Source organism: Corvus moneduloides, chromosome Z (genome assembly GCF_009650955.1).
Source record: "Corvus moneduloides isolate bCorMon1 chromosome Z, bCorMon1.pri, whole genome shotgun sequence".
Classification (NCBI taxonomy): domain Eukaryota; kingdom Metazoa; phylum Chordata; class Aves; order Passeriformes; family Corvidae; genus Corvus; species Corvus moneduloides.
In genome coordinates, this window is record NC_045511.1 from 34,247,450 (window position 1) to 34,274,264 (window position 26,815).

The 26,815-nt window shown below is 35.6% G+C and overlaps 1 protein-coding gene across 4 annotated transcripts in view; it reads left to right on the top strand.

Annotated features, from left to right (window-relative positions):
- Positions 1 to 26,815, top strand: part of AUH (AU RNA binding methylglutaconyl-CoA hydratase) — a 110,890-nt gene that overhangs the window by 52,563 nt on the left and 31,512 nt on the right. For 2 of the 4 annotated variants that reach the window (XM_032095737.1, XM_032095739.1), the window contains exons 5-6: positions 2,499 to 2,591; positions 3,518 to 3,574. The exons of 1 other annotated variant lie outside the window; for it this stretch is intronic. In XM_032095737.1, coding sequence (XP_031951628.1) covers positions 2,499 to 2,591; positions 3,518 to 3,574 — 150 coding nt within the window. Of the gene's footprint in view, positions 1 to 2,498; positions 2,592 to 3,517; positions 3,575 to 14,930; positions 15,021 to 26,815 lie in introns of those variants that run through there. One more of the 4 variants, XM_032095740.1, reaches the window with a different exon arrangement.

A 26,815-nucleotide genomic window follows, 5' to 3' on the forward strand; every position in this document is an offset into this window, starting at 1 on the left:
AGCTGTTTTGTAATACTCATTCTGTAACTTTCATTTCCATGTGTAATAGTCTACTTGAATTGCACCATAGCTAATTCTGGAAGTTGCTTATCTTAGGAAAGTATTCTGCCTAGGACTACTGCAAAAGCCATGCAAATAGTGCTCAAGATACTGTTTGTTAGTCTCTGATAAATGGAACATTCATACAGGCAGTAACTGCTGGAAACTGCAGTTAACAATGACCTTGCCTTCGTGTCCAGGCAAACTGTTTTTTATTTACCAATGGCAAAGGCATATTTCTTTAAGAGAAAGGCTAGCTGTGTCAGCTAGCAAAATTGCTAGACTGTTTGGCAAATTGGTTGTGTTGACAGGGTTATAAGTTTCTGTCAGCAACCTGGCCCTGCTGGAAATGAGAGTTGCCTTTCCATATAACGAAGAAGTAAATAGAGAAAGAGCTGATTTTTCTACTATTCCTCTGTCTCCTATGCCTTCTGTGGCAGATGGCAGGTAAAATGGATACCTTGAGCTCTTTTAAGTCACTGAAAGAGCTCTTGCAAACAGTAATCAGTAGCCTCTTTTGAAACTGAAATTGATTCAGATAATCACTTTTAATCATGACCTAAAACAGCAACCCAGGGGCTTTGTTTTAAAGCATCTGTTACAATCTTGAAAAGCATTGCTAAGTTTTTGTTCTTTTTTTAAAGACAATTGGATTTGCATTAGTTGTTAGTCATAAAAGCAGGTCAATTTGCAGCTAAAATAACCTTTGTTTAATTATGTATTTTGTTACCCAGTGAGAGACTTCAGGCTTGTATAATAATTGTCATACTGATGTGCACCAATATTTAATTGATTCTTTTGTTAAATGAAGTTATCTGAACTGTATCTGTCAGGAAAAAGGTAAGCTAGGTAGCCCAGTTTCTAAATTTAGAACTAGCTAGTTCACTAGGAAAAGTTGTAATTAATACATGAAATTAATAATTGTTTGTCATATTACCCATCTAGATTTTAAAAGGAAGTAAGTCTCTCACTTGCATTTATATGTTGAGAGAAGAGTTTTTTCTTTTCTATTTCTGGCTAAGACTGAATGAACTGGTCAATGAATTCAGTTAGTTGAAACATTAAAACAATGAAAATTTTTTTAACATCTGGAGAAAAAGCTGTTACTGTCAAGAGCTGGTTTAACATTTCAACAAGCTGTACGTCCAAGTGTCCAGCTGATGAATTGCTTTTGACTGTTTTTGAAACTTCAGTAGCAACAATGTACTACTGGAATACTGTTTAAGTATATTTTAAAATGGAAAGCTTGTGGTAACTCTTACATGAAATACAATTAACTCCATAATATACAAGTTTATTTCTAAAATGAAAATGCATTTTTCTATCAAACTTTGTGGTGAAGAGGGATGAAGAGAACTTGAATTTGCAGAAGCTGAAAAGCAGTGCTTTAGGCTGATTTTTTAAATGACTTTCCTGTGTCAGAACACTGATGATAAATTACATACAAACCATGCCATGGTTGCACAGGCCTCTGGAGCCGTGCTACCTGTCATGTGTGTTGGCAGCATGTGCATCTATTTGTCAAACTGAAGACTTTTCTGAGGAAGTATACTTACAGCTTTTACCGGCTAGGCTTGTAGTTCAATGCTTTAGAAAGCCTCGGGCAACCTAGAGAGGTAGCACGGGCAATCCAGCATTTCAGTAGCTCTAAAAGCAGCAAAATGGTAGCTGCAAATCTAATACCACCAGCAGAAGCAAAGAGGGAGAAATGCAGCTCTTAGCTTGCCTAATTCCCGCAATTAGAAGCTTTCAAAGAAACAGAAGCACACAGATGTTTGCAGAAAGGGTGCAAAGCCAAAGAGGGCAGACCCCACCTTGGTCCTCTCTTTTACTTGGAGAAGGGGAAAGGGGAGGACTGGGGGTGACCCGGGGTGAGCGGCCAATCAGACACTGCTAAAGAGTTTGAGTTACATTTGGTTTTGCCTGCGCTTTGGAACAAAGGGGTTCAGCTTGGGGAGGGGGAGGGGAAGCTCAGAACAGGCAGCAACATTTTCCCACTTCTATTAAGCTGTTAACTGCTGCTTTGCAGGAGAAAAGGGGCAATAGTGGTGGCCACTATTGCCAGTGGTGGTCTAGAAATGTCAAGACACAGAGAGCTTCTAGTTGTGAATGCATCACAGGCACATCATACATACATACACCTCTATTTCATCTGGGACTGTTCGTATAAGGCTTTGTCTAGCTCTGATTCTCTGTGTTCTTGAAGTTCACTTTTCAGATTTATGTCGAAAGTTAGCAGAAGCCAGAGAAAGACACGCAAACCTATTCAGCCGCAGAGGGATAGGGAGAGTCATTTTTTTTGCCAAAGTGTTGCTGATCAATCAATCAGTTTTTAGTCACAGTTTATTTTATGAAACTTTATTCCCATAGTATGACTGTGCAATGAGCAAAATGTAGTGAAATCACATTCCGGAGATGTTCTTTATGAGGTTGGTGTTAATTGGTACTTTCTTTTTCAGCTAATCTGCCTGTACCTACTATTGCTGCAATAGATGGAACTGCCTTAGGTGGTGGCCTAGAACTTGCGTTAGCCTGTGATATACGGGTGGCAGGTAGGTCTGAATCCTGCTGTAGAATATAGAATTATTAGTGTTGTAGCTGGCTTGAGTAATCCATCTGTTGGCAACAGTCTTATAAAACTTACATTGTACTTGATATTGTTTATAACCCATTATTTTAAAGGACTTTAGTGGAAACCTGTCTAAGTACTTGCTAATGTTTCATTTAAAGCAACTTAACCCAGTTAGCTGGACTGGTTTTGTTAAATGTTTATTTGATTCTTCTGACCCTAATTTTATCAGTATTGCCTGAAGGGTTATGTAATTATTTTCATTTTTTTTTTTGATTCTTGTGCATTTGAAGTGCTCTAGATGGAGATATGATTTTATGTAAACAGGGTGCAGGGAAAGAACAAAAGTTTCTAGTGAATGTATTATTACGCAAGAAATTAAATTATAAAAGTGACAACAACTCTTGAAAAGAGGAACCTTGAGCTAATAAACTGTTAGAACTGTAAAAGAAGTTGATGGAAAGTAAATGGAAACTTGGTCCTGAGCAATTGCCAGTAACTTAGGATTTATAAAATTATTTGACCTTAGAGAATATGCTGTCACCTAAAGAATTCAAATAATCAGATACAGAATTCTACCCCATTCTAAGATGTTAAGCAATAGCAGCCATTCTGTTTTAGTACTTTCCATTTGGAAGCAAGTCTCTGTTACTCACAGATTTGCTTACTTCCTACGTGAAAATTAATAAGGTACTGAATTTACCTTGATGGAAGTAGTTGGATCTTTTACTAAAAGCAGATCAGAATCTATTTGAAGTTTTTTAAATAAACAAATGCTTTAAAAAGTGATTTATTTAGTTTTGTGAAGAAAATTTAATTAGTAAACTTCAAGGTCATCATTACGTATTTTTCATTGTTTTTTTTTCCCTCTACATTATAGTAAGAACTCCTTTGCATTCTGTTTTTTAGCCTCTTCTGCTAAAATGGGCCTGGTTGAAACAAAGTTGGCAATCATTCCAGGTGCAGGTATGAATGTTTTGCTTTTGCTACAACAGATAACTAAGTACCATATATAGTTAGTATTAGATTTTGAATTTTTTATGGATTTCTGCCTATTTTTATATTTCTATTAAGAATTATAGCATGTTTTATGGCTTATTGCTTGTATTATTTACCAAAATTAATTTAAAAGTGTTTTTCTTATTTTCAAGGGGGGTCACCTGTATATTATATTTTTAAAAAAGTTTTCATTAACTAAGTCAACATTGAGGGATTCTGTAAATGGCATTTTATGTCTTGATCTGAAGGTGTAAATATAATTTTGCTAAGGGTCAGGCAAGGATAAAGGATTAACTGTCAGTGTACAAAACCAGTTATTTGAATTAAGATCCACTTTTATATGACATTTGGTACTTTAGGATTCAAATTCTGCTTTCAAGCTGCTTGTTTATTGGTTGTAAAGAGTTTAAGAACTGAAAGTGTAGCTGTGAAAAAATGTATTCTCTTGCCAAGATTTTTTGAGTCAAAAACTTCTTTTATGTTTGAAAGGTCAGTTGACCTGCTTTTCCTAGACTCAAGGTAAATGAAAGTTATGTAATAAATAATGTTCAAGGAGATGTTGCAAAACCTTTTGTTTTTATTTTATGTATAAATCATTGCTACCTTAGGTAAGTTTGCTGCTCTGGGAGAAGGGCAATAACTTGGAAAAAAGTGCATCCTTGTGATTTTTTGCTTTAATTTCTGAAAGTTCTAGGGAACTTCATACTGTTTCTTTTCTCCTGTTTTCTTTCTAATGGGTGGAACCTGTTTTGAAAGCACTATATCCAATTCTAATGGATACCACTGCAGGTCACATAGAAAAAACAGTAAAAACAATCATAATGGGAGTAGTGGTATGAACTTTGTGTATAAAACTGTCCCATCCTGTGACCAATCTGGACAATTATTGTACAATTTCAACTGCTGTATTATTATGGTTATTGTTGAGATGTAATTTCAGTCAGTGCTTTCTGTGGTCAGAGCTACATTTTACATGAGGAAAACAGTTATGATTGATGCCTGGTTTCTTTTTAGTGGCAGATAAAGATAATAATGCAGATGATTTTAAAGATGTATTTACTTGTACTGGTGTTGTCATGAAATCATGTGCCTTGGCAATAAGTCCTAGTGAAGAAAAAGGCAGAAATTGGTGTTGTTTATCTTTGTCAGTTTTAACTCTTTGTTCTCCCATCCCCTCCTTTCCTAAGAAATTCTGTAGGACAGTATTGGAAACATACTCTGCAGTTCAAGAAATTCAGGTCAAGTTCTCCGTATATTCTCAGTATTCAATCTTTTGTCTCATTTCCTTGTCTTCAGTTAATTATAGATATTTCAAACTTGTGTGCTCTTACATGAAAATGCTAGTTAAGTGGCTCATTATAAGTTTCTTTCAGAATATTTTACTGCTATTCAAAGACTGAGGTTTGAAAAATCCTTTTTTTTTCGTCTCCTCTTAAAATAATTGTTCGGGTGCATGTCTTCAGCTCCTTGAAAATATGACAGATTTAATCTTGTTACACTGACTTTTCAATTTACAACAGTTTGGGGTACGTTCAGTGATGATTTTTTCCCCTATTCCTATCAGCCTTTCTGACAACTATTTTTGTTGAATGTATTTGAGCTAATCACAACTTTTTCCTGATCAGCCTGTACATGGACCAGTCCTGTTGAGCAGTGACAATGTTTCAGCCCTTTTTGCTTCTTGTCATCCAAATAGTAACTGATGATGTTTTTTGTCATCAGAAAGTGAAGAATGAGTGAAGGAATTTTGCATACATCATTTAAGTAGGGAAGACAGATGTACGCACTTGAACCATAGCTTCATGGGTTAATGGAGTATTTTCTGAGTTTATTTCAAGCCGCTCTGAGCCGAAACAGAACTGGGGAGTGGAGCTGAAGTGAGTGAGCTGTAGCTCTTAAGAGGCCTACATAGATTTCTCATGCCATCTAGTACACCTGAAATCTGCTGACAAACTGAGTTGCTTCTTTGAACTATAACATGGCAAACCACTGTTTTTATTCTGCTCTGTCAGCTGCCAGGAGTATGTGATAAATGTAAAATTGTAACTTGGGTGATAATTAATGTGGGTGTTTGAGGCTTTATGAAAAACATATTTGTACTGTGAGGGTTTGCTTTTTTAAAACCCCAGAAAGTTATAATCAAAGAGCTGTGTTAAAAGAATGTTAGAATTTAATAGTATTAAAATATAGATCCAGGGTATATCAACTGTTAGGTTTTGGACCTTGTTGTATGTTATGGTTTATTCCATTCTTAATGAAATGTGGTTGTCAAAAGACCCAGTGAGATGCTGTCTATTTACCAAACAGTATTAACACAGATTCCCCAGGTGCAAGAAATTTTGCTTTTGAATATGCACAGATGTACGGCAACTGTCTAAAGGCTAAGTTTGAGCAGCAGTTAGTTGAGCTAACCAAAATGAATTGTTCCTTCTAAGTCTGCTGAGGGTCTTGACCAAGTAGGCATTTATAGAGTATGCTGTATTGTAGCAAGTTGAATCTCCTCAGAAAATTCATCCATGGCAGACAGCATAGCAAGACCAAGCGGGGTGACAGCAGTGCCTCCTTTTATACAATAGCTGTGTTCACAGACCTGCTGTTCGCGTTGTGAGGGAGCAGGATTATTCTTCTGCATTTGGGAATGTAAACCCAGTTTTCTGCATTGTGGAAGAAGCTTAACTGCTAGAATGTGAACTAGGAAAAGTAGAAAATCTTTCTGGTTTTCCTCTTAAGTACATCCCACTTTCTAGTAAGGAAGTCAAGATTAAGAGAACTAGTGTAAATGTGCAACAGAGAGGAAAGCGTGGTAACTTAGTGATGGGAAAGTCACTTGAGTAGAAATATTACTGATGATTTTTGTTTTATAAGGTGAGTCTGCCAGTCATCATTGCACAAGTGGTCCTATGCCAACATGGAAAACGTGTCATAAAATCATTTAGGATGGAAAAGACCTTTCAGCTCATAAAGTCCAACAGTCAAGTAAGGACTGCCAAGTTCATCACTAAACCATGTCGCTAAGTGCCACATCTACATGTAACTCAACCACTTCCCTGGACAGCCTGTTCCAGTGCTTGACAACCCTTCCATGAAGAAATTTTTCCTGATATCCAGTGTAAACCTACCTTGGCACAACTTGAAGTATTTGTTACTTGGTAAAAGAGATTGACCCCAACCTCCTTTCAGGCGGTTGTAAGGAGCAATAACATCTCCCTTGAGCCTCATTTTCTCCAGGCTTAACAATCCCAGCTCCTTCAGCAGTTCCTCACAGGACTTGTGCTCCCTTTACTGGCTCTATTGCCCTTCTCTGGACATGCTCCAGCAATTTAATGTCTTTTTGTAGGGATCCAGAACTGGACACAGGATTCGAGGTGTGGCCTCACCAGTGCTGAGTACAGAGGAACAATCACTGCCCTGGTCCTGCTGGTCAGACTATTGCTGATACAGGCCAAGATGCCATTGGCCTCCTTAGCCACCTGGGCACAGCATGTTCAGCTGTTGTCAGCCAGCACCCCCAGGTCCTTTTCTGCTAGGCATCTTTCCAGCCACTCTGCCTTAAGCCTGAAGCATTGCATGGGGTTGTCTCCTAAGTATTTCTGCGTTTTTTATGGAGTTCCAGCAAAACACTCTGCTCAGTCAGGCTGGTCTTCTTTCCCACTGACTCTTCTTTTGCCACCGAGGGATGGTCTGCTCCTCTGCCTTTAGGATTTTCTTCTTGAAGAATGTCCAGCCTTCCTGAGAGCCTTGGCCCTTCTGGACTGCCTCCTAAAGGATTGTATCAACTAGTCTCCTAAACAAACAGAAGTCTGTCTTCTGGAAGTCTGAGGTGGCAGTTCTGCTGACCCCCTTCCTTACTGCCCTGAGAACCGAAAACTATCATTTCATGGTTGCCTGTACCCTAGATGGCTTCTGAGCATCACATCATCCTTCTGTTCACAAATAGCAGTAGGGCACCTGGCCTCTTGGCTCACTCACCAGCTCTGTCAGGAAATTATCTTCCACATAGTCCAGGAATCTCTTAGACTGTTTCTTTTTGCTGTGTTGTATTTCAGAGTGTGTATGGGTATGTTCATCCCCTCTCTTCTTCATGTTTCTTCACTGTGAACTTGGTGTCTGTTAGCCTGTTGTGGTATAATTTGTGGTTTACAGGGTAGAGGTTGCAAAAACAAACAGTCCCTAGAATTTTATTAAAAGTAGGTGGCCAGATGAAAGGAAAATTTTATTGGCCTCAGATGAAAAGGTTTCAGCATGAACTAACCTATTCTTGGGCATGAAAGAAAGCGCACAGGAGGGAGTTGTTGTGTATGCCTTAGCTGTGGATAATGTTTCAGTCAGAATACTCATCTCAGTGGACAGCAATGAGTTTGTATGAGACAGGATTTCATGAGAAACTAGACTTCATTAGCTTTGCAGTTTAAGGAGATGCTTGTTACCAGTCAGAGTGACTTTTCTCAAAGCTATTCATTGCTAAAAGGAGTTACTACTTTTTGATCTCTTAGTTAAAAAGCTGTTTAAACAACTTATTTTCTGTGTAATCCTGTGTCTGTAAGGAATTCAAAATAATGTGGGAAGAGTCTTTTTACACAAGAAAATTGTGTTTGTTCTCTTTGTTTTGTTTCCCAAGCTGACATTAAAAAAAGTGCAAATATCTGTCACTAATTAAATGTAGTTCTTGATGTCTCTCAACTTGCAAAGGAAGTGTTTTTCAGTGACAACTTTCTCCTTAGCCAAAAATTTTTTTGGAGCATTTGTTTGTTGAAGTAGTTTGTTTTTCTGGTTTGTAACTTTTTAAAACTCTCTCACTTCATGGTGTAATTCGGTTGTTTATCTCTAGATTCTCACAATGGATGTCATATTAAGCCTGGAATTGATAGATGATACGTTGCTGGCAGATCTGCTTTTATTTGTTAGTATCATATATATATATATAGCACTCAGTATTAGATCTGTTGTGAGAACATAAAATGCTTGTAAACAATCTACATAAACTTTCTACTCTGTTAACAGAATGAGATATATTAGTTGCGCAAGGGCGAGTATTCTGTGATAGCAAGAAGTGGAAAAGACAGGGATAAATATAAAAGATAATTTGCATTTTCTTTATGCAATTTATTTCCACAAAAGATTTAGGTGTAAGGTAGAGGTATTGGTATACATAAACAATTATGCTTCCACCAAAAAAAAAAAATAGAACTCCATTGAAATTAATACGCTTGTGTAAGCAGGTAATTTGATCTTGCTAGATAAAAACTGTGTCTATTGGCCTGCATATAGGCCAATACGTGCAGGCTGCCACTCTTTTTTTGGTTTGTTTTGTTTATAAAGGCATTTTAATTAGCAAGGCTTTGTTAATTTCATCATCATTTTCCCTTTATTCTTCCATGCTCCTCCCAGAAATCCCACTACTTCATTACCAAACTGTTTTCCACTGTTTAATATTAAAATAAAAAGCAAGTGCATAAATCCTGGGATCATGCTTTCCTTGAGAGCATTCAGTTGAAAAGTATATTTTATGAAGAAGACTTCTAAAAAAAAGAAAGGAAACAAAAAGAAACTGTTAAGTCTCTAAGAAAGTCTTTGTATATAAGCTGTATATTCTTTCTACATCTAAAAGTTGCTTTGAGCTGTTTTTCCAAAGGTGAAGCTGAAGCTTCAAGATGTATGAGACTGGACTGGTTTTGTCTTTAAAATATAGAAAAATGGAGAGATTAAATTACAGCATTTCTGTGTTCTCCCCTTACTTTGGTAACAGTATTGTTTTGATGGTTTTTCTAGACTTAAATTGTATTTGAAGAAATTATAGTGCTTGCAGATAACAAGACTATAAAATAAGAGATAGGAACGCTGAAATATTAGGGGTTTTTTGCATAGGAAGAAAACCAGTGTAAGAATGAAAAGTGGATTTAGGTAATCATAGTGTATTTTCCTTATCTATGAAAGTATTAATTCTCTGCTTTTAAAAACATCCTCATGGTCTCTGTTGCAGTATTTGTTTTAAAACTGAAAAAAAATTTCTATTTTGGATGAGAAAGATGTCAAGGGAATTTCCAAATGTGAAAAACTCACACAGAATGTGTTCTTGTTAGCAGCAGTAGTTGTCCAATTCAGCCAAGTGTAAAGGTTAAATTGAACATCAGACATTTCAAGTTGAAATCCAATGCACATTACAATGGACTGCTAGGATATTCTTTAGAATTCTATATTTCAGTTTCACCGGTAATAGGAATAGCATTTGACAAATGCTGAAAAAGTTAAGAGTGTTACTGTTTGTGGTAGTGTCTGAAGTAGAACTTGAAAGCTTCTCCACATTTAGTGTGGTTTTCCTGCATATAGGTGCTTCTTGACAGTATATCATCACAGACATACTTGGAATGAAAAATCTGCTTATTTTGTATGACTTTATATATCCTACCTGGGTAATACTGTACCTTTCTTTTGCCCATCTTTATTCCTACCTTCACTAGCCTATTCTTTTCTCCGTCTTTAATTTTTTCATATAGTATCCCGACGTTTTACATACACTCTTTTTTTTTTTAAATTACGCAAGGAAACCTATATAGGAGTCTTCTTAAATTTTTAAAGTTCGTCTCTTAGTCCTGTGACAATTGACTGACTGATTGGGAAAAAAATGTGAAGAGTTAGGTCTGAGTCTGGGGATTTTTTTCAGTTAGCCTGTAATGTCTCTTGTGACTTCTATTACTTTTCCTATTTCTTTATCTCCATCCTGTGTCAGAGTTTTAATACTGTAAAGTGCACAAATTAAATACTAGTAGAAGACAGTTTTAAATAAGCTCCTGAATCAGCATCTTCAGCATTTCATCAATACTGTGCCTTAAATTTTTTTACCGTGGAACAACCAAGAAGATGCATATTCTTCTTCTTGACTTACAATTAAGAGAAGCTTTTAATTTTTTTTCACTGTGGTCCAATAGTGACTATTGAGCATTTAACAATTCTATTATGATCTGATAAATTAGTTACCCTAAATTAGTTACTCTAACAATATTTATCTATTTTTCTTCACTCATCTGAAGTCTCAATACCTCTAGTTGCAATTAATTTTTTTAATGTTTGTTTTGTGTGTTGTATTTAATAAATGGCCTGAAATACGAAATTGGTAATAGCATTGAAAACAGATGTCTTAACATCCATGTTTTCTTCAAAGTAATTAAACACAATATATAGAATATTTCTAGAGGGGCAGTAAATTTGTTCTGCTTCTGTAAGCTAAAGAGAATTGTGGTTCTTAGAGTTTCCTTTTCTCAAATAAAAACAAGCTGATATTCATCAAGTGACTCATTTTGTCCCTGGCTTTGGGATCAGTTGTAATGGTGATGTTGAGGTAAAACTGCAAAATTTCTTGCAATAGTAACACTGCAAAAGCTCCATACATAAAACTGATGTCTTGCAAATTTTATATACAAAATTATTTCATTTTTATAAATAGAATACTTCCCAAGTAGTAGCAGCATCCAACAAAAGAGATAATAGAGCTCCATGTCATCTGAACTATCCCCTGTACCTTCATGATACAGGTGTCTCCAATACTTAACTTTGCAGAGGGATCCTCAGAGCAACCTTTTCCCCTTGCTTGCTAGCCATAGAACAAATCCATATTAAGAACTCAGCCATTTCCAAATCCATATTAAAAACTCAACTAGTACTTCCTACAGAAAAAGGAGGTATCCAAGGCTATCATGTGTGTCCTAGATGACTGGAGTTGTTTAGAATAGTATTTGAAATGTCAAATTCAGTGTAAGAAATGGACCACTTCTGACATTCTGGTTTATTCTGCTAGCAGAGATTGCAGGACATTTCTTCGTGACCTAAATTTGGAGGTGTCCTGTTTACAAAGCAGAATTAACAGTCAGGCATTTGAGAAATTTCAGTATCTTAAGTAGCAGCACTGCATGTGCAATATACTGTGTTTAGTTAAGGTTTGTCCCCTGATGCTGCAGAGGAAGAAGGAAGTAAAACAAGGACAAAAGAAAGCCCCAGAAGCCAAGGTGAGCATTAGAGGAAGTGCAAGAGCAGAGACGGGAAATTTTCTTGATCTTGGAATGCAAGGTATAGAAGTTCTGAGATCAGTATGATATTCCAATGGAGAAATCAAATCTTACCTTACCAATGATTGAATGTTCCTTAGATTTTTGTCATGTCTTGGGAGAATAAAACCATTGTTCTTTATATCAAGATTGAATTTTGGAATACTGTTTTTATTAAAAGTCATTGTTACAATGAATTGAGCAATGTTATGAATTGCTTTTCTAATTATCATTATCTTATAAGAAAGCTTTTGTGGGTTGGAAAATCGTTTTGTGAGATTGATGGATTGCTCATTTTTGAATGACAGCCAGAAAAAATGAAAAAAATACAACAAGTTGTTTGGTCTTCCATCCTCCTTAAATAATGTAGACTTAAGCCCCATTCAGGTACCATTTCAGTGAGCATGGGTTGTACTGTCACATTTGTATCTTTTCCAGACCATCTCGGTACTGTGGGGAACTGTGGAGTGAAGCTTTGAAAAGAAAGCAAACCCAAACTTTGTTTTTGCAGCTTGGTTTTTCTCACCACATATTTAGAATATTATGAACCTGAATAGAAATTATGGTCTAGGCCAACTGTAACAATATGAATAGAATTCCCATTAGGTTTCATAACATAGATGCAAAGTAGGTTATTGAGCACTTGGGGTGCTCAAGGGAAGAGGACGTGAAAAGAATAAAATAAGTAGAGAAAAGAATGATCTAAGATGCTTCTAGGTAAGGAACTTCATATTTCTTCAAAGCCAGTTAAAATAAAAAAGTTATCAGCGTACAGACTTGCACCTAATCAGTTAAACGAGTTTTCTATTCACTCATATGGATCTATCAGAGTTCATGAATGCCTTTGATGAAATGATTTTCCCCTTGCACAAAGTTTGGACTTACTTTAAAAAGTTGTACAAAGCATTTGTACAAGACCACCCTTTTTTACTTTGTAAAAGACGACCCTTTTGTTTTTCAAACATGTCCTGAAACCAAAACCTAGTGTCTATCTCAAGCGCTCTTGTCCACTGAAAATCATAATAGAAACTTCCAATGGCACACTTTCATGTGAAGTTTTTTTATTCTTTCAATATCTTATTTCTAAGCTTATGCAAAAACAAGTAATAATAGCTGGTGTTTCTGGGGAAAAATAGGGCCTGAGAAAAATAAAAATTTTCTGGATATGGAAAACAGAATTCCATGAAATTTTCTGTTAAAAATTGGTGGTTTGGTTGTTTTGGTCTTTTTTTAAATTAAAAAAAATTTGCATTTTGGAAATAAATATTGGACAAATTAAGGACTTAACTCCTTCTGTTGGCCTAGGGGCTGAAACAAAAATCCTGAGCTTACATTTCTAATGAGGAGGCTCAGCTTCTTCCATAGTCAGCATTTCTGAATTTTAAGGTTCTCTACCTTTTTTGACTAACTTTCCAAGCTCCTCTATTAAAGAGCCTCATTTCTACTTCAGCTCATTGTCAGAGATTAAATATTGTCTCAGTAGTGTCCTTTCTTCCTGCAGCTTCACTTACTTTATTTGACAAACTAATGCAGCTTTTTCTCTCTTCTTCCTATCTCTACGGTAGCAGAAGGGGTAAGGAGAAAGAACTCTTTAGGAGTTTTAGGAGAGGCAGAGAAAATAGGCAGGTGAAATACAGAAAATTATTAACCTTAAAGAATCAATGAAGAATGAAGATGAAAATGCATAAGCAACTCAGTCTGGGCTGGGAATTTGTTTTCTAATACCTTGAGGTGGTGGGGAAAAAAATCTAATTTTACCTTTTAGTATATAATCAAGCAGAAGTATATTATTACCAAACTACCAGTCTATATGCACGAAAAACATAGCAGGGCAGTGGAACACAACAAAATAAAAGGAATAAAGAAGATTATTCATACCATCTAAGCAATTTTGAAAGACTTAGTTCCTATCCACTCTCTCTGCATTGACAGCCCAAGAAACATAGACTCCTTATTTTAGTTCTTGGTTTGTCACTAAATGAGATGTGTAAGAAGGGTGATGAAAATACTCCTTGTAGTGTTAAGAAGCTTGTTAATCTGCACAGCGATAGACACCATTTAGTACAAGATGGTGAAGATGAGACATTGGATGCAAACCCATGTAGCTGATCATGTTACATATCACTTGGTAGTTTTCAGCAGTCATGTAAAAGTGGTGACCAAATGTGCATTTTAGTTGTGAGATAAAAGTATGTGTAGTAGACTTGCATGATTTTCATGGGTGAGATTAGCAACCTTCATAAATTGGAATCAAACAGCTCATAAGCCACTTTTAAGTGGTTTAAAGTGGCTCAGCTTCTGTGTTGCATCCCCCTATGCCCATGCCTGCCCTTTGTTAAGTCTACAGTTGACAGCACCTGGTTATGATACTGCCGCAGCCTGTACATGTAGTTGGGATGGTAGTCTACAAAGAGATTGTGCATGAACACAGAGACAGAAGGTGTAGGAGACAAAAAGGAGTGCAAAAATATGCACCCTGATCAGGAGATTACTGATAGATAAACAAGACGGGTTGGAGATACAAACATAAGGACTTTTAAAAGTTTTTAATAACTCAGGAGAAAGAAATAAGATGCTAAAACTTTCTATTGATTCTCTTAAATGGTTTATTAGGGAGAAAGTAATTAGTATGGAGTTTCTTTTCTGTTTATTTTTTCCCATATACTCCCACAGCACTTTTGAAATTTAAATGATGGGTATGTCCTTCCAAACTTAGTCACCAGTCTTTATGACATTATTTGCTTAACATTTCCATTGACACGAGTGTTTGCCACCGTAAAGCCTACAAAAGCTATGATCATCCTTTAGAATTTTTTTGGTAGCCATGAATCCAGAGGGAATTCAGAGGATAAAAGAAAACCCAACATTTTGAGGAGATTAAACGATCAGGGATTTTTTCATCCTTTTAAATTCTAGACCTTTTGTGTAAGTCATTGCACAAGTGATCGTCACTGCGCATAGCACACAGAGAACAGTTGCAGTTTTGTCATTGGCACGTGTTAGTAAGGACTTGTAAGCAGTAACCAGGATTGCTGGGTGAAATTAATTGAATTGCATTAGTTATGTCATGTTCAAGTCTGACTTATGAAAGAATGTTCTGGGATTTTTACCAATGCTATAATAGTTTTCTTACAGTATTTCAGTTTACCTTCTGCACTTTGCTGGATTAGTGAATGGAAAGCAATTTACAGAAAGCAACAGGGTTTGGAAAGTTGAAAAGAAGATGAAGTGTCTTTGTGTTGTTATTAAGATTCCCTCTTCAAAATGTCTTCATCTCAATATAGATGTTACTGGAGGCGAAGGATTGGGAGTGGGGCTCTGGTGGACCAGCTGGAGTGTATAAATGGGGGCTAGTATAGACGCAACAATACTTGGTAAGTTCCTAAAAATTACGTTGACAGCTGTTGAGCTCATCTATACTCAGTGTGTTTTTTGAAGAGAAGCCAAGGAATTTTTAATCAAGGAAGATTACTGAGCAGATTACTGTGTGCTTAAAAATAGACTTACTTTTATTAGTAAAACTTTTTGTTTAAGCCTGAAGTGTTACATTTTTCACTGAAAATGCAAAAGCTGTTTTGATTTAAAACAGTATTAAATTATTATGAATGAGATGGAAAGAGATAATGAGATGGAAAGAAGATAATATTTATTCTATTTAACTGAAATGTATAGGGATGTTAACATGAGTAATATAAATGCATTTTAACTTTAGAATTTAATGGATCTCAGACTGATTTCAAGGAAGAGAGTATTTTCAGTGACTTCTTAGATTGGAAAATGTCTGATTTAAAGAAAATTCTTTATGGAATGTTTTTGTGTGAAGTTATTTTGATAATCTGCTCTCTTAGGACCAATTGCTAGCCTTTTCCCACACTAATGAAACTAGGTCACTAGTTTTTGGCACTCATCCAAGTTGTGAGATTTATTTGGTGTTCAAGCACACTGTCTAGAAATAGTGATGCAATGTCAGCAAGGCCACTTTTCATTTCATGAGCATCATTTTCAGTGCCCTGGAATTAATTTATTCACTGACCTGTTAATAACTGCAATCTGTCACTGGTTTAACAGAGGCTGAGGAAGTGTCTGGAAATAGTCGTGGTCACCCTACCAGGTGATCAATTACAGGATTTCTGTTCAATATAATGTTTCTTGGTTTTGATCATGTAGAAGAGTCTGACTTTAATGAAAACAAACCAGAAACTTAATCAAAAGGTAAATACGTATAATTAGTAAATATTGGAGAGAGAACTGATTGAAATGGTGGTTTTACCCCACATTAAACTACAATGTATCTGAGAATTAGTCTGGTTACCTCTGAAAAAGTACAGAAATTCAGCATCTATAGATGATAAATAATTTTTTGAAAAAGCACATTCTAATATTACTGTTGTTAAATAAAAAGAAGCTTAGTAATTTGAACTTGCTGGTGTTTCAGGTTTGTTCTCATCCCCAACTCTACAATGTTTTTGTTGAAATCAGGATTGTCTTTTGCCACAGGCACGGCAAGCAGTCGCTTGCGGCAGTGGGTTGCTCTGGAGAGCGAAATAGCTGTTAGCCCTTTCCTATTTTGCATGAGGCAGAGCCCTGGAGAGAAAAGCTTGCTGCTGCCATTGAGGGAGAAGGGTTCAATGGTCAGAAAACAGTTCTTGATGCACAGTGACACAGCTGGCTGTTCCTAGCAATGCTGCTGCTATGTTCAATTTTTATTTTTCTGCTGTAGAGAAGCATCAAACCCAGCTCTACAGGGATCCCCCCCACTCTGTGTGCATCCTAGCTCTGAGCCTTTTACTTTACTTTAGATCTGAATATTTCTCTTGTTCCTCATTTACCATTCCCCATGGTACAAGCTGCACAGCATCCTGTCCCTTAATCCACGATCTTGAAAAATTAAATTTTGCCTATAGCAGTAAGCTGGCTCTGATTAAAGTATCAGGCATCATCACTGCAAGTAGTAAACCCTACTCTTGGGTATATATGGGGACAAGCTTTTCTGTACTTGTACAAAACTGTTCTTTAGGCACAGATTAAAGCTTAATAATGAAAAAGGTTTTTATGGGATTTTTTTGTTTGGTTGGTTTGTTTTTGTTATGGGGCGATTTTTTTGTCTTTTTGAGGGATTCTGAGGTATAATTTAATATAGCTGAGGAGCTTCTGAGTTTGGGTACTTCTTGTGATATTTGAAATACTAAATTTCTGATGGAACTTACAGCAGAGCATAGTGCTGATCTGCTGTCGGTGCTGTTGCAAACATGGAAAGAGTTGCCATTTTTTTGGTCTCAGGTTTCATGATCAGTAGTGGTTTTTCTGAAGTTTTAGTTTCAGATGAAACCTGTGGCCTGAACTTCCAAGGCTGAGCAATGACAATTGAAAACATGTCCCTTCTTCATAGTGCCTTGGAAGGGTGGTGTAAGTGAATGGCTGTTTTTATTTCTAGTATCATTTTCTCTTGAGTCTTGCTTAAATGTCTTAACAGCATTTGAGGATGGAAAAACACTAGAGATCTTTTTTAGCAGGAACTTTTATGTTAAAGTGGAGTATCTTTGACAATTCCACCTTTATACGGTGTACCTGAACTCTGTAGAGGGGCCAAACATCTTGTTGTAATGTCCAAAGAAGTATTATTGTACACCTCTGTAGTTCTTGAAGAGAATTTATGAAGTCCATTTTGAAGGCTACTTGTTTTTCTGGAATTTAATAGGAAATGCATTTTTTAAGTTAAAAAAATGGCAAAATGGGACAAAAAAATAGGAGCTTTCTCATTGACCCTTGCTAAAACCAGTATTTTCAATGGAGACTTGTATAAAGGGCAGTAGCTACTGCATATTCCTCTGTTTTGTGGTATTTATTTTATCAGACTTCTAACTATATGATTTCCCTGCATGGAACAAAGAAAGGTCTGGCTGCTTTGTAAAATATCCAGTCTTTTAGTATATGGAATGGTAGCAAATTTTGATGACTTGGTCCAATGCATCTTTTGATGTCTCCTTTGTTTTCAGGTTCTTTCAAGGGACAGTAAATTAAATTATTCTCAATTCTCTGCATCTGCTGACTGTTCCCCAAAGTCTTTGTAATAAAAAAGAGTAAAATCAAAGTAAATTATTAGTGATTCATTTTCTAATGTGATAAAACATAAAACTAAAACTGGAGATGAACAATGTGAAAGAATATTCTGATCTAGTAAATTACGTAGGTGCAGGACATACTTGGTTTTTCATGCCAGGTAATTGAAATGAAAATTATTTGGATACATCTTCTTGTGTTTGAGATGTGTTTTTCTTAAAAACATACTATTGAAATCTATCTGGTTGTACTAATTTTTAAGCTAGTTTTAGGAAAATTCTGTTGGTAGTTTATAATGTTCTTATGCTATTATATTATTAGTACATAGTGTGGTCATGAATCACGTGATTGTTTTTTGGGGGAGGGGTTGTTTATTTTTATGTTTCAGCAAGAAATAGAGAAATATGTTAATGCTTTGTGGCTTTTTAAACTCATAGTTGTTTTGGCACGTTGAAACTGGTGTGTTTGGAAAATCCCTCAGCCTGAGTCACTAGTTCACCTGTATTGTAAGATGCATAAAATAGAGCAGTTCAACCATCTAAACATTTGTGTGACTTTTTCTTGAAAATATCAGTATGGTAAGGGTTTGCTGTTTTTTTTTTTTGTCATTACTGTGACACTGTTTTTTACGTTTTGCTGAGCTTGGCATCTGCTTTATTGACTGTTTCAAATATGTTTCTTTCACACTTTTGCCAAAGGTTTGCATTTACCAAGAACATATGCTAAGTGCAGTTCTCCTCTTCTGTCATGAGGTCACTTTTTTACCTGTTTTTACTGGGGAAAGTTCTTTGGAAAATATCTGTCTTAACTCTATGTTTCTTGTAAAGAGTCAGTAGGTGATACTTCTCCCAGCAGAGCTGGGATAAAAGTAGGTCTTGCAGAAAGCAGATGAATTATAACCAATTAAAAATACTGAAAGTGTCCACAGGTTTGAACATTTCATGTGTTGAATTTTCACTGTACACTACAAGACTTTATTGCTGTAACTCTTGCCTTCAAAATCATCAAGCCATTCTCAGGTGCCTTAATCTCAATTCCATCTAAAATTTCAGTGAATTCACATGTCTTCTAAACAGAAGGAAAAATTAAAACATCTCTCAAGTCACTTCTTCTAGGGTGTATGAATGAGTGAGGTGCTCGGTGGATATTAGGGGAATTAGAAGAAAAAAATTCTGGTAAATTCATCTTAGATTACAGACTTCCCCACTGTTTTTCTTGTAGTGGAAGTCTGTCTCAGTGTAGCAATGAACATGGAGAAGTTTTCCTCTTAGAAAAGATCGGGGAAGGATAGCTGCTTTGATTGGGAAGCTGATATTTTCTGTATAATTTCTACCAACCTCTTTCTGGATGAGTCTTAGAGTGCTACCACACCTGGAGTCAAACAGAGGAAAGGCAAGCCAAAGTTAAAGTTTCTCTCTGTGTACCCTGCTAACTGGTTGGACAATTCTCAATTCAGATATCTAGTAACTAGGTTAATCTTAATTGTCAGGACAAAGGCGTACAGTAGCAAAAGGACCCAAGTGTTTCTGAGTTTTCATACCTTGAAGCAAAAGGCAACCTTTCCCTTCAGGCAGTTCCTAGAAGGCTGTTCTTGCCAGCAGAAGACAGCATGTGGAATTCAGTTCCCTAGACATGGCGTCCTTATGCCCTGGAATGTCTGGCTGGGGCTCTGATTACTTCTGTGGGCTTGCTGTCAGTGCAGGAGCTGTACAGATACTGTGACATCCAAAAGCACTTTTCAAACTTAGGTGTATTAAGTTGAATCCCATGCATAATCTCGGTGTTACAAGACTTCAGGCACAGAAGGCTTTAAGGGGAGTTTCTTGTAAAATACAGAACACAAGAGCAAGTTGGTTTTATGTTCTTTCAAATGGATGTGTCTGGGTTTGGATTTTTTGTTGGTTTTTTGTTTGTTTTTTCTTTCTTTCTTTAACTTCAAAGGAACAGGCAATTTACAATTATGTGGTTATAATTTGTTCTGATAACAAACTCATGCAGGTACAGAGGTACACCATAGGTCTGCACATAGCCATTGTAAATATGCCAAATAAAATCTGAGAGGAAAGGTGTGCTTCAGAATAAATATTTAGTAAATGTATGTTGAATGGCTGTAGCCAGTAATTTCCTTTGAATTTTGGTATATAAAAGCTCACACTGTAGCAACTCTTTTGTAAGTAATTAAGTCATAAAAATAGAGTAAATGTTCATATATTTATTCTTTTGTTTTCCATTTCAGTCTTCATTTTACATAAAATTTAAAAAAGGTCAGAAAGAAAAAGTTGACACAGAATTGACTGCTGCCAGTATGGAAGAGAAATGTGGTCATTTGAAGACCATATGCTCTCTGCTATAATAATTCTGCCTGAAAATTAGCCGATAGCTATTGATTTTTTATTGAAATTCCTGAAGTTTGATGCTAGATTCATGTACTAATTGCCATGAGTTTGAACAAGGCAATATATAGCCTGTACATTAAAGTTCTTTCAGTGGAAGAAATTAATAGACAATTTTAACCCAGTTGTATTGGGCTATCACTTCCTACAGGACTGAACCCATAGCAGTGAAAGATTCCTTACTGCTCTCTAAGATTTGCTAATAGAGGCAGAAATGAGTGTCTGAATTTTGATAGTTAAGTTGCTCAAAAGGATGTTATACCTAGCCAGCTTTATAACCACTACAGATGATCAAAAGTCTTCATGCTGAATACTTTAGACGTGCCAGATTTCTGGATATCCATCTCTTCAACAGAATAGGAGGTCACCCAGAGCACAACACTGTTGCCATTAAAAAGCTTTCTTTTCTTCAATCTTGAAGTGAGAAATAGAGAGGAAGAAAGAAACACTGGGAGTACAAAAATAATAGTACATGCAGCATAGGAAGCAGCTATTGTTGTCCTTACTCATTGTTCATATGGAAAAAAAAAAAAAGCCTTTATGAATTAAGAAGGATTTAAGGTAGTCTTGGAAATGTCAAAGGTCCATATAGTGGAAAAGGCTGATATGTTGTCAGTTCTGATGCTTCTCCATTTTAAAATGGGTTAAACCCCAAGTAAGTTGTTTCCATGTTCTGTAAAAGAGGTGTCCTAAATTAGAGTATGGAATGTTACTACAGATTATATTGTAGGTACAGATTTTCTGATACTCTGAGATTCCCTGCAATACATACATAATGTCTCTAGGCAAGACCTTTGTTCTAGATCAGAGAGCTCTATTCTTTACTTAGGCCTTTACTGAAAGTTTATCTTTACAATACCTTTTTTTAAATTTTTGAAACCTGAATTTAGTTTGGTATGGTTGAATGTCTGCAAAGACACATGCTTTTCTGTTCCTAGAGAAGAAGTGATTATACGTAATAGAACCAATGATAGTGACAAAATGTCTCTATTGTTTCTTTTTGAAAAAACCCACCCCAACACTCCTCAAAAAAAGGCCCCCCAAGTGCCCAACATTTATTCCTCTAGGAAAATAAGTGTTTATTTAAAAAACAAGGACAGAATATCAGTGAAAGCTATGTTTTTCATTTCTTTTTCTGGTGGGCCAAATAAAATAATTGTTAGACTATTACATGTTTCAGGGTTTTCAGGTGCCATAAGTGCTAAGCATGTTTGTGTAGATCTCTTTTAGCTCATCCTGTCATCCAGGAGCTAGCTACTGCATTAGAAAAATTGGTCTTCAGAATTCCTTGATCTGTACATGGTCCTGCACTTTTCCTAGGTGACCTTTCATGGGTATTGGATAAGGTGATCACCAGAGGTCCCTTCCAACTTAGCATTCAGTGATTCTGTGATGTTAGCAGTTCAGTGAAGTATCAAAAAACAGTGAAAAATATGTTCTTTTGATTTTTGATTTTTATGCTTCTCAGAAGCAACATCTTGTCAGCACAAGAAATGTGTATGTGAGTCTAAGTCTGGTTGTTTTTTTTTTTCCTTTCCCCTGCCCCTTACATAGAAAAGGGAAGTAGTGCTTCACAGTTGTGAAGTATGATGTGTCAATGGAAAAATCGTTGAATTTCCTGAAAACACTGCTCAAAGAACAAAATATTATTGCAGTCTCATGCTATTTTTCTGGTATGTTTTTTTCTCATTCTCTTGTTTCCTGATGTGATAGGACTTCATATCACTTCTGAAATAACCTCCACTCCAAAGTTTTCATTACATGTATGATTTGTACTTTAGTCTTTAAAAGGAAGGTATTTTAATCTTTTAAACAAGAGTATTTTGTGATTTCTACCTTCTTATTCTGTGTGGTGTGGATAGTAAACTCACTTTCATGTTCTTCTATTTATTGTAATAGCCTTGCTGCAGGTCTTTAGTGCTCTCCTGCTTAATCAAGGATAAGGTATGTAAGATGTGTGCAGTTACTGAGTTGCTGCGAAAGGGAGTTTGGCTTAAGCTGTCACATCAGGAAGCCAGCTTGAGTAACAGGAAGCAAAATGAAGTTATCCTTAGAAATAGATGCAGAACAGTGAAGTACTGCTACAGCTAAGGTCGGGATGCATTTGGCTGTTTAGTTGAAGATCTTTTCCTCTCTAAAAGTAAAATATGTTTTGAGATTATTTTAAAAGTGTCTGTATCTTACTGAAAATGGGATTATTGTGAACAGTCACATTTAAGGAACAAGAGATCTGCAAGATCCAGTGATTCTTGACCCAGAGGGTGGCAGGACAGAAGATATAAAAAGGAATGGGGAGACATCGTAGTACAGCACTGTATCCAATTCTGATTTGAGTGTGTGTGAGGGTATAGATGTAAGGATCAAATTGTAGTAGTTACTTTCAAAGTGTATCACACAACTGTAGAGAGACTATGCTAAGAAGCACTCTGAGATTGGTGATGAATTTCTAGAGTCAAAGGTTTTGTATATGGCTGAAGAAGTGTTTATCTGAACTGAACATTACTGTACTCTTGCGTGTCTGACATTACTGACTGAGTTGCCTTGGGGTGTTTGTTCTAGGTTGGGTTGGTTGTTCTAGGGTTTGTTTCTAACTAGGACCAAACACCAAGTAGGAATCTTTCTTTCAGCACATGTCTAGTGTCTCTGCAGATGCAAAGACTATATGGAATGATCTTAACTAAATGGTTATCTTTTGAAAATAATATTGAGATAATTGCTTTGTTTTGATATTCAGGATAAAAATTAGAGGGGTTTTTTGCTTCACTTGTTTATTCTTATCGAGGATGTAGCTGCTGCAGAGTTTTCATTCTCTGAAGTAGCCATTGATAAAGGTAAGGTTCTGCATTGGCTGAAGAATTGTGACTGAAATCCGTCAAGAATGCCTAAGTAAACAGTTATGAAAAAACCCGCAACTAATGCAAGTGTCAAATTTTCTTTGCTTAAAGGAATGATATCTCTTATTTATATGTACATAGTCTAATTCTGTCAGGGACAGTGTTACTGTTAGGCATTTACATAAACAGATCAATAAGCACTTAGCTTAGGGGAAGTGCATTTTCAAAATCATAGATCCATCATTTCTCTGCGTGATGATGTAGATTTTTTTCTCACAGAGAGAAATGAATGCTTATTAATATAATGAATACTTCTTTTACTCCTGTAACATCATTATAAGATCACAAGTTTCTGAAAGGATGAATGTAGATAGCATTTTACAGTGAATCTTTAGTGTACAGCTGAATAGATTGTAAAGTGACACTAATGATACATTTTTAGTAGAATAGATAATAGAATAATAATCACAGACAAAGTGTGGAGTTTGGTTGGCTGACTACATGACCAAACATGACTTTTGACATTTACTGAAAAAGAGGTCTGGCAGTTTCCACAGCTGTATACATAGTCTTTACTGTCCCTTTCCTCGACAAAGTAGTGATGCCCACTAAAATGGAAGTAATTTCTGGGGAAAAGTTGAGTTTATGTTGATTTTTCTGCCTGGTACTTCCCTTGTATTAGAGATTTGAGCAGGTGAACATAATATCTTTGAAGAATTTAAGCCATGACAAGTCAGCTTTAGCAAAGTATAATGACATAGCTATTTTGTTTTAAATAATCATAGGTTATGAAAAATGTTGTTGGGAAAAGTATTTTTAAATAACTTGAAAATTTGTTTTGCATAAAAAATGTTACTGATTCATTTTTGATCTTCAGATATGTGTGAGTTAAAGTATGAGTAGGGATTTTTTCGCCTATTCTTGGAAATGTAAAATAACTCCAGACTAACCTGCACTGCCACAGAAGTGGGATATTGGAACGTAAACTATTCACAGTGTAGCTCATGGATTTTCAAATGTCTGATTAAACTAAGTTACATCAGTCACTGGGATGGCAATGTAGAAATATGGAAATGGTGTAATAGTAGTAATCATTTCCACAATGAAAAAGTCAGCTTTAAGAATGTGTGTAGGAGGAAATTTTTTCCCAAGAATTAACTGCATTTGAATATCATTTCATCTAAATAGAACACACCACCATATGACTGATATTTTCATTTTTAGTAATCATTGACATTTTTTGTGAGAAGTTGCTTTTGATTCTGCCTCTTGAACATTGACCTGCTAAGTTTTGTTTCTCTACACAAAAAAATAAAAATAATACGCTTTATTCTGATTTTCATTGCATCATATGATGAGTCAAATATTTTCAGCACTTGTTTGTTAGTTATTTCCATGGTCAGTCTGGCAGTTTTCTCTGTCATCTTTTATTGTGATTTACTAAGTTCTTTTAATGGTTGGTGAAAAAGGCTGATTTGCATGTTTCTTAGCCTCATAATCAAGTATGTGTCTGATTAGGTCAAAACCTTAAAATCTGCTACTTCTGAACACAGTCAGAGTTAAGCAAGGTACTTATTTCTACAAAATAATTTTCTTAAGATGTTAGGAAGATTTTTTTAATATGACTTATTTATTGTATTGTAGACTCCAAATACTTTGAAAAAGTTACAAACCTCTACTTAACTAAGTCAATCTTTTACAGTGTGTGATTAAGGAAAATCCAGATTGATTCAATAATGTGCAACTCTCCTTTTTGTGTCTTTCTGGGGAAGAAAAAAGATGCTGAGTGTAAAACTAGGTGGAATCTGGCTTCATACGGTAGGCAACGTTTCGTTGTTGCAAAGGCTATTTCATAATGTTTTGCATCATGTGTAGTTTATTAGTGCAGAAGCAGAAAGTAACCAAAGAAATAATTCATCAGTCTGAAAATCCTACAGCTTGGAGAAAATGGAGAAGCTTGCTAGAAGTCATCTACTTATTTAATTATTCTAGCTCAAGTTCATGTTTACAACACTAAAAAATACGTACTTTTAGTCTTCAGTGTACTTTTAATCTCCTACTTTCAGTCTGCTTAGAAAGCAGACATCTGAAGCTTCATTAAAACTTGTCAATAGAACTTTGCAGGTAAAATCAACAAGAATATATATCTCTACTATGAAGTCCATACTGTTTATCTGTGCTTGGTATCATTGGCCTTGCCTTGTGATGCTAGGCAAATACAAATTATTCCAAATAATTAGAATGGAATTTCACACAACTAAGGACTCTATCATCTACCTGGAGCTGAGGTTTTAATGGACTATTTAACTGAGGTTAAACTTGTAGAATCTGATACCATAGTTGTTGTATTTTCATGAATCTAACCAAATGTAGATTTACAGGAGAAGTTAGTAAAGAAGATGTATACATAATGTTACACTGTATCTAAGTAATTTTAGTTGTTCGATACTTAGATTTACTCTAACTTCAAGTGTTCCCTGACTTAGGGTCATGACCTAGGATGCCTAGCTCTTTCTACAGATTACTGCTTATTGTACTTGCTCTTTTGAATTACTTTAAGTAGAGGTGGTGAAAAGTAGTTCAGTGACTGCGTAGTGAAAGCTAGAATACAGAATCCTTTAGGTTGGAAGAGATTTTTAAGATCAAGTCTAATGGTTATTTACTTGACTGTAGTAAAGACTTATATAAAGGTAACATGTGCAGAAAAGAAAGTGTAATATATTGTGATTTAGTTAGAAATAGTATTCACTTTTAAGGACAGATTGTATAAAAAAATCTACTGTATTTTTCTTTGATATGTGAAAGTTTAAATTTGTAATGCTTCTGAATAAAGTTATGTCTTGCTATTCCCTTAGACTTCATATTCTGCAACAGCTCATGTAATATTCTAAATGTGAATAAAGGATAGTGTTGAAGGGGTTGGTACTATACCAAAAACATTTTAATTAATTGTAAATGTAAGAATTAAGCGTTTAAAAGAACTTCTGTTTTTAGGTGAACGTAGCTAGTTAATTCACTAGCTACAATTTTATCTTTTTTTTCCTTAAATTTAAGTTTTGTGGATTAATTTAGCATAATTCCAGCTTGAATTTTTTATTTTACAAACAGTTTGTGGAAATGTTCTGAAAAATCTAAATGACAATGACTCCAAAATTTTCATTAAGTGCTTTGGAAAAGGGTAAGCTACCAAAGTATCTGTTTGCTAGGAAAGAAAATAGATTCAGGCAACAGAGGCTTGTAGTGACCAGTATCAGCTTCTATTGACATTGATGAAGTATAAATAATGACTTTGTTCAATTCTTGAGAGTTAAACATTCATAAAGATTAGCAAAGTGCCTGTTTTGACTAGTGCTGTGTGCTATTTGTATTTCTTTAAATGTTTACCTGTGAACATTTCAAGCCTAAAATAGGTGTGAAAGTGACACTGCTGGTGGTCGTTAAACATCATTCTTTATCTTTTACTTTTTTTTTTTTTTTTAGACCACTAGTTATTATTATTATTAAAATAAAAGTATTTGCTTTCATTGCATGCAGGATGTTAGTAGTGGTATTCCTTCCCATTGTTACAACGTGCATCTGGTTCTTTTTCATTTTAGCTGTAATAAATGTTCATGCTACTGATCAGTCTAAGCCAGTGATGTTACATTTTTGCACTAGCTTCATGATTGAGACATTTTATTCAATATTTAATGATATGAAGGAGAAACAATTGCCTGGTCTCTACAGGCAGCACCAGTTACCTTACAACAGTTATCACACTGAAAAGATAAAATATGAATTTTTGAAGACTGTTAAGGATGAAGCTCAAAGGGATTTATAGTAATCTCCTAAACAACAGAAGTGTTTTCTCATGTTTCAGAACACCTAATAGGTGAAACCTTG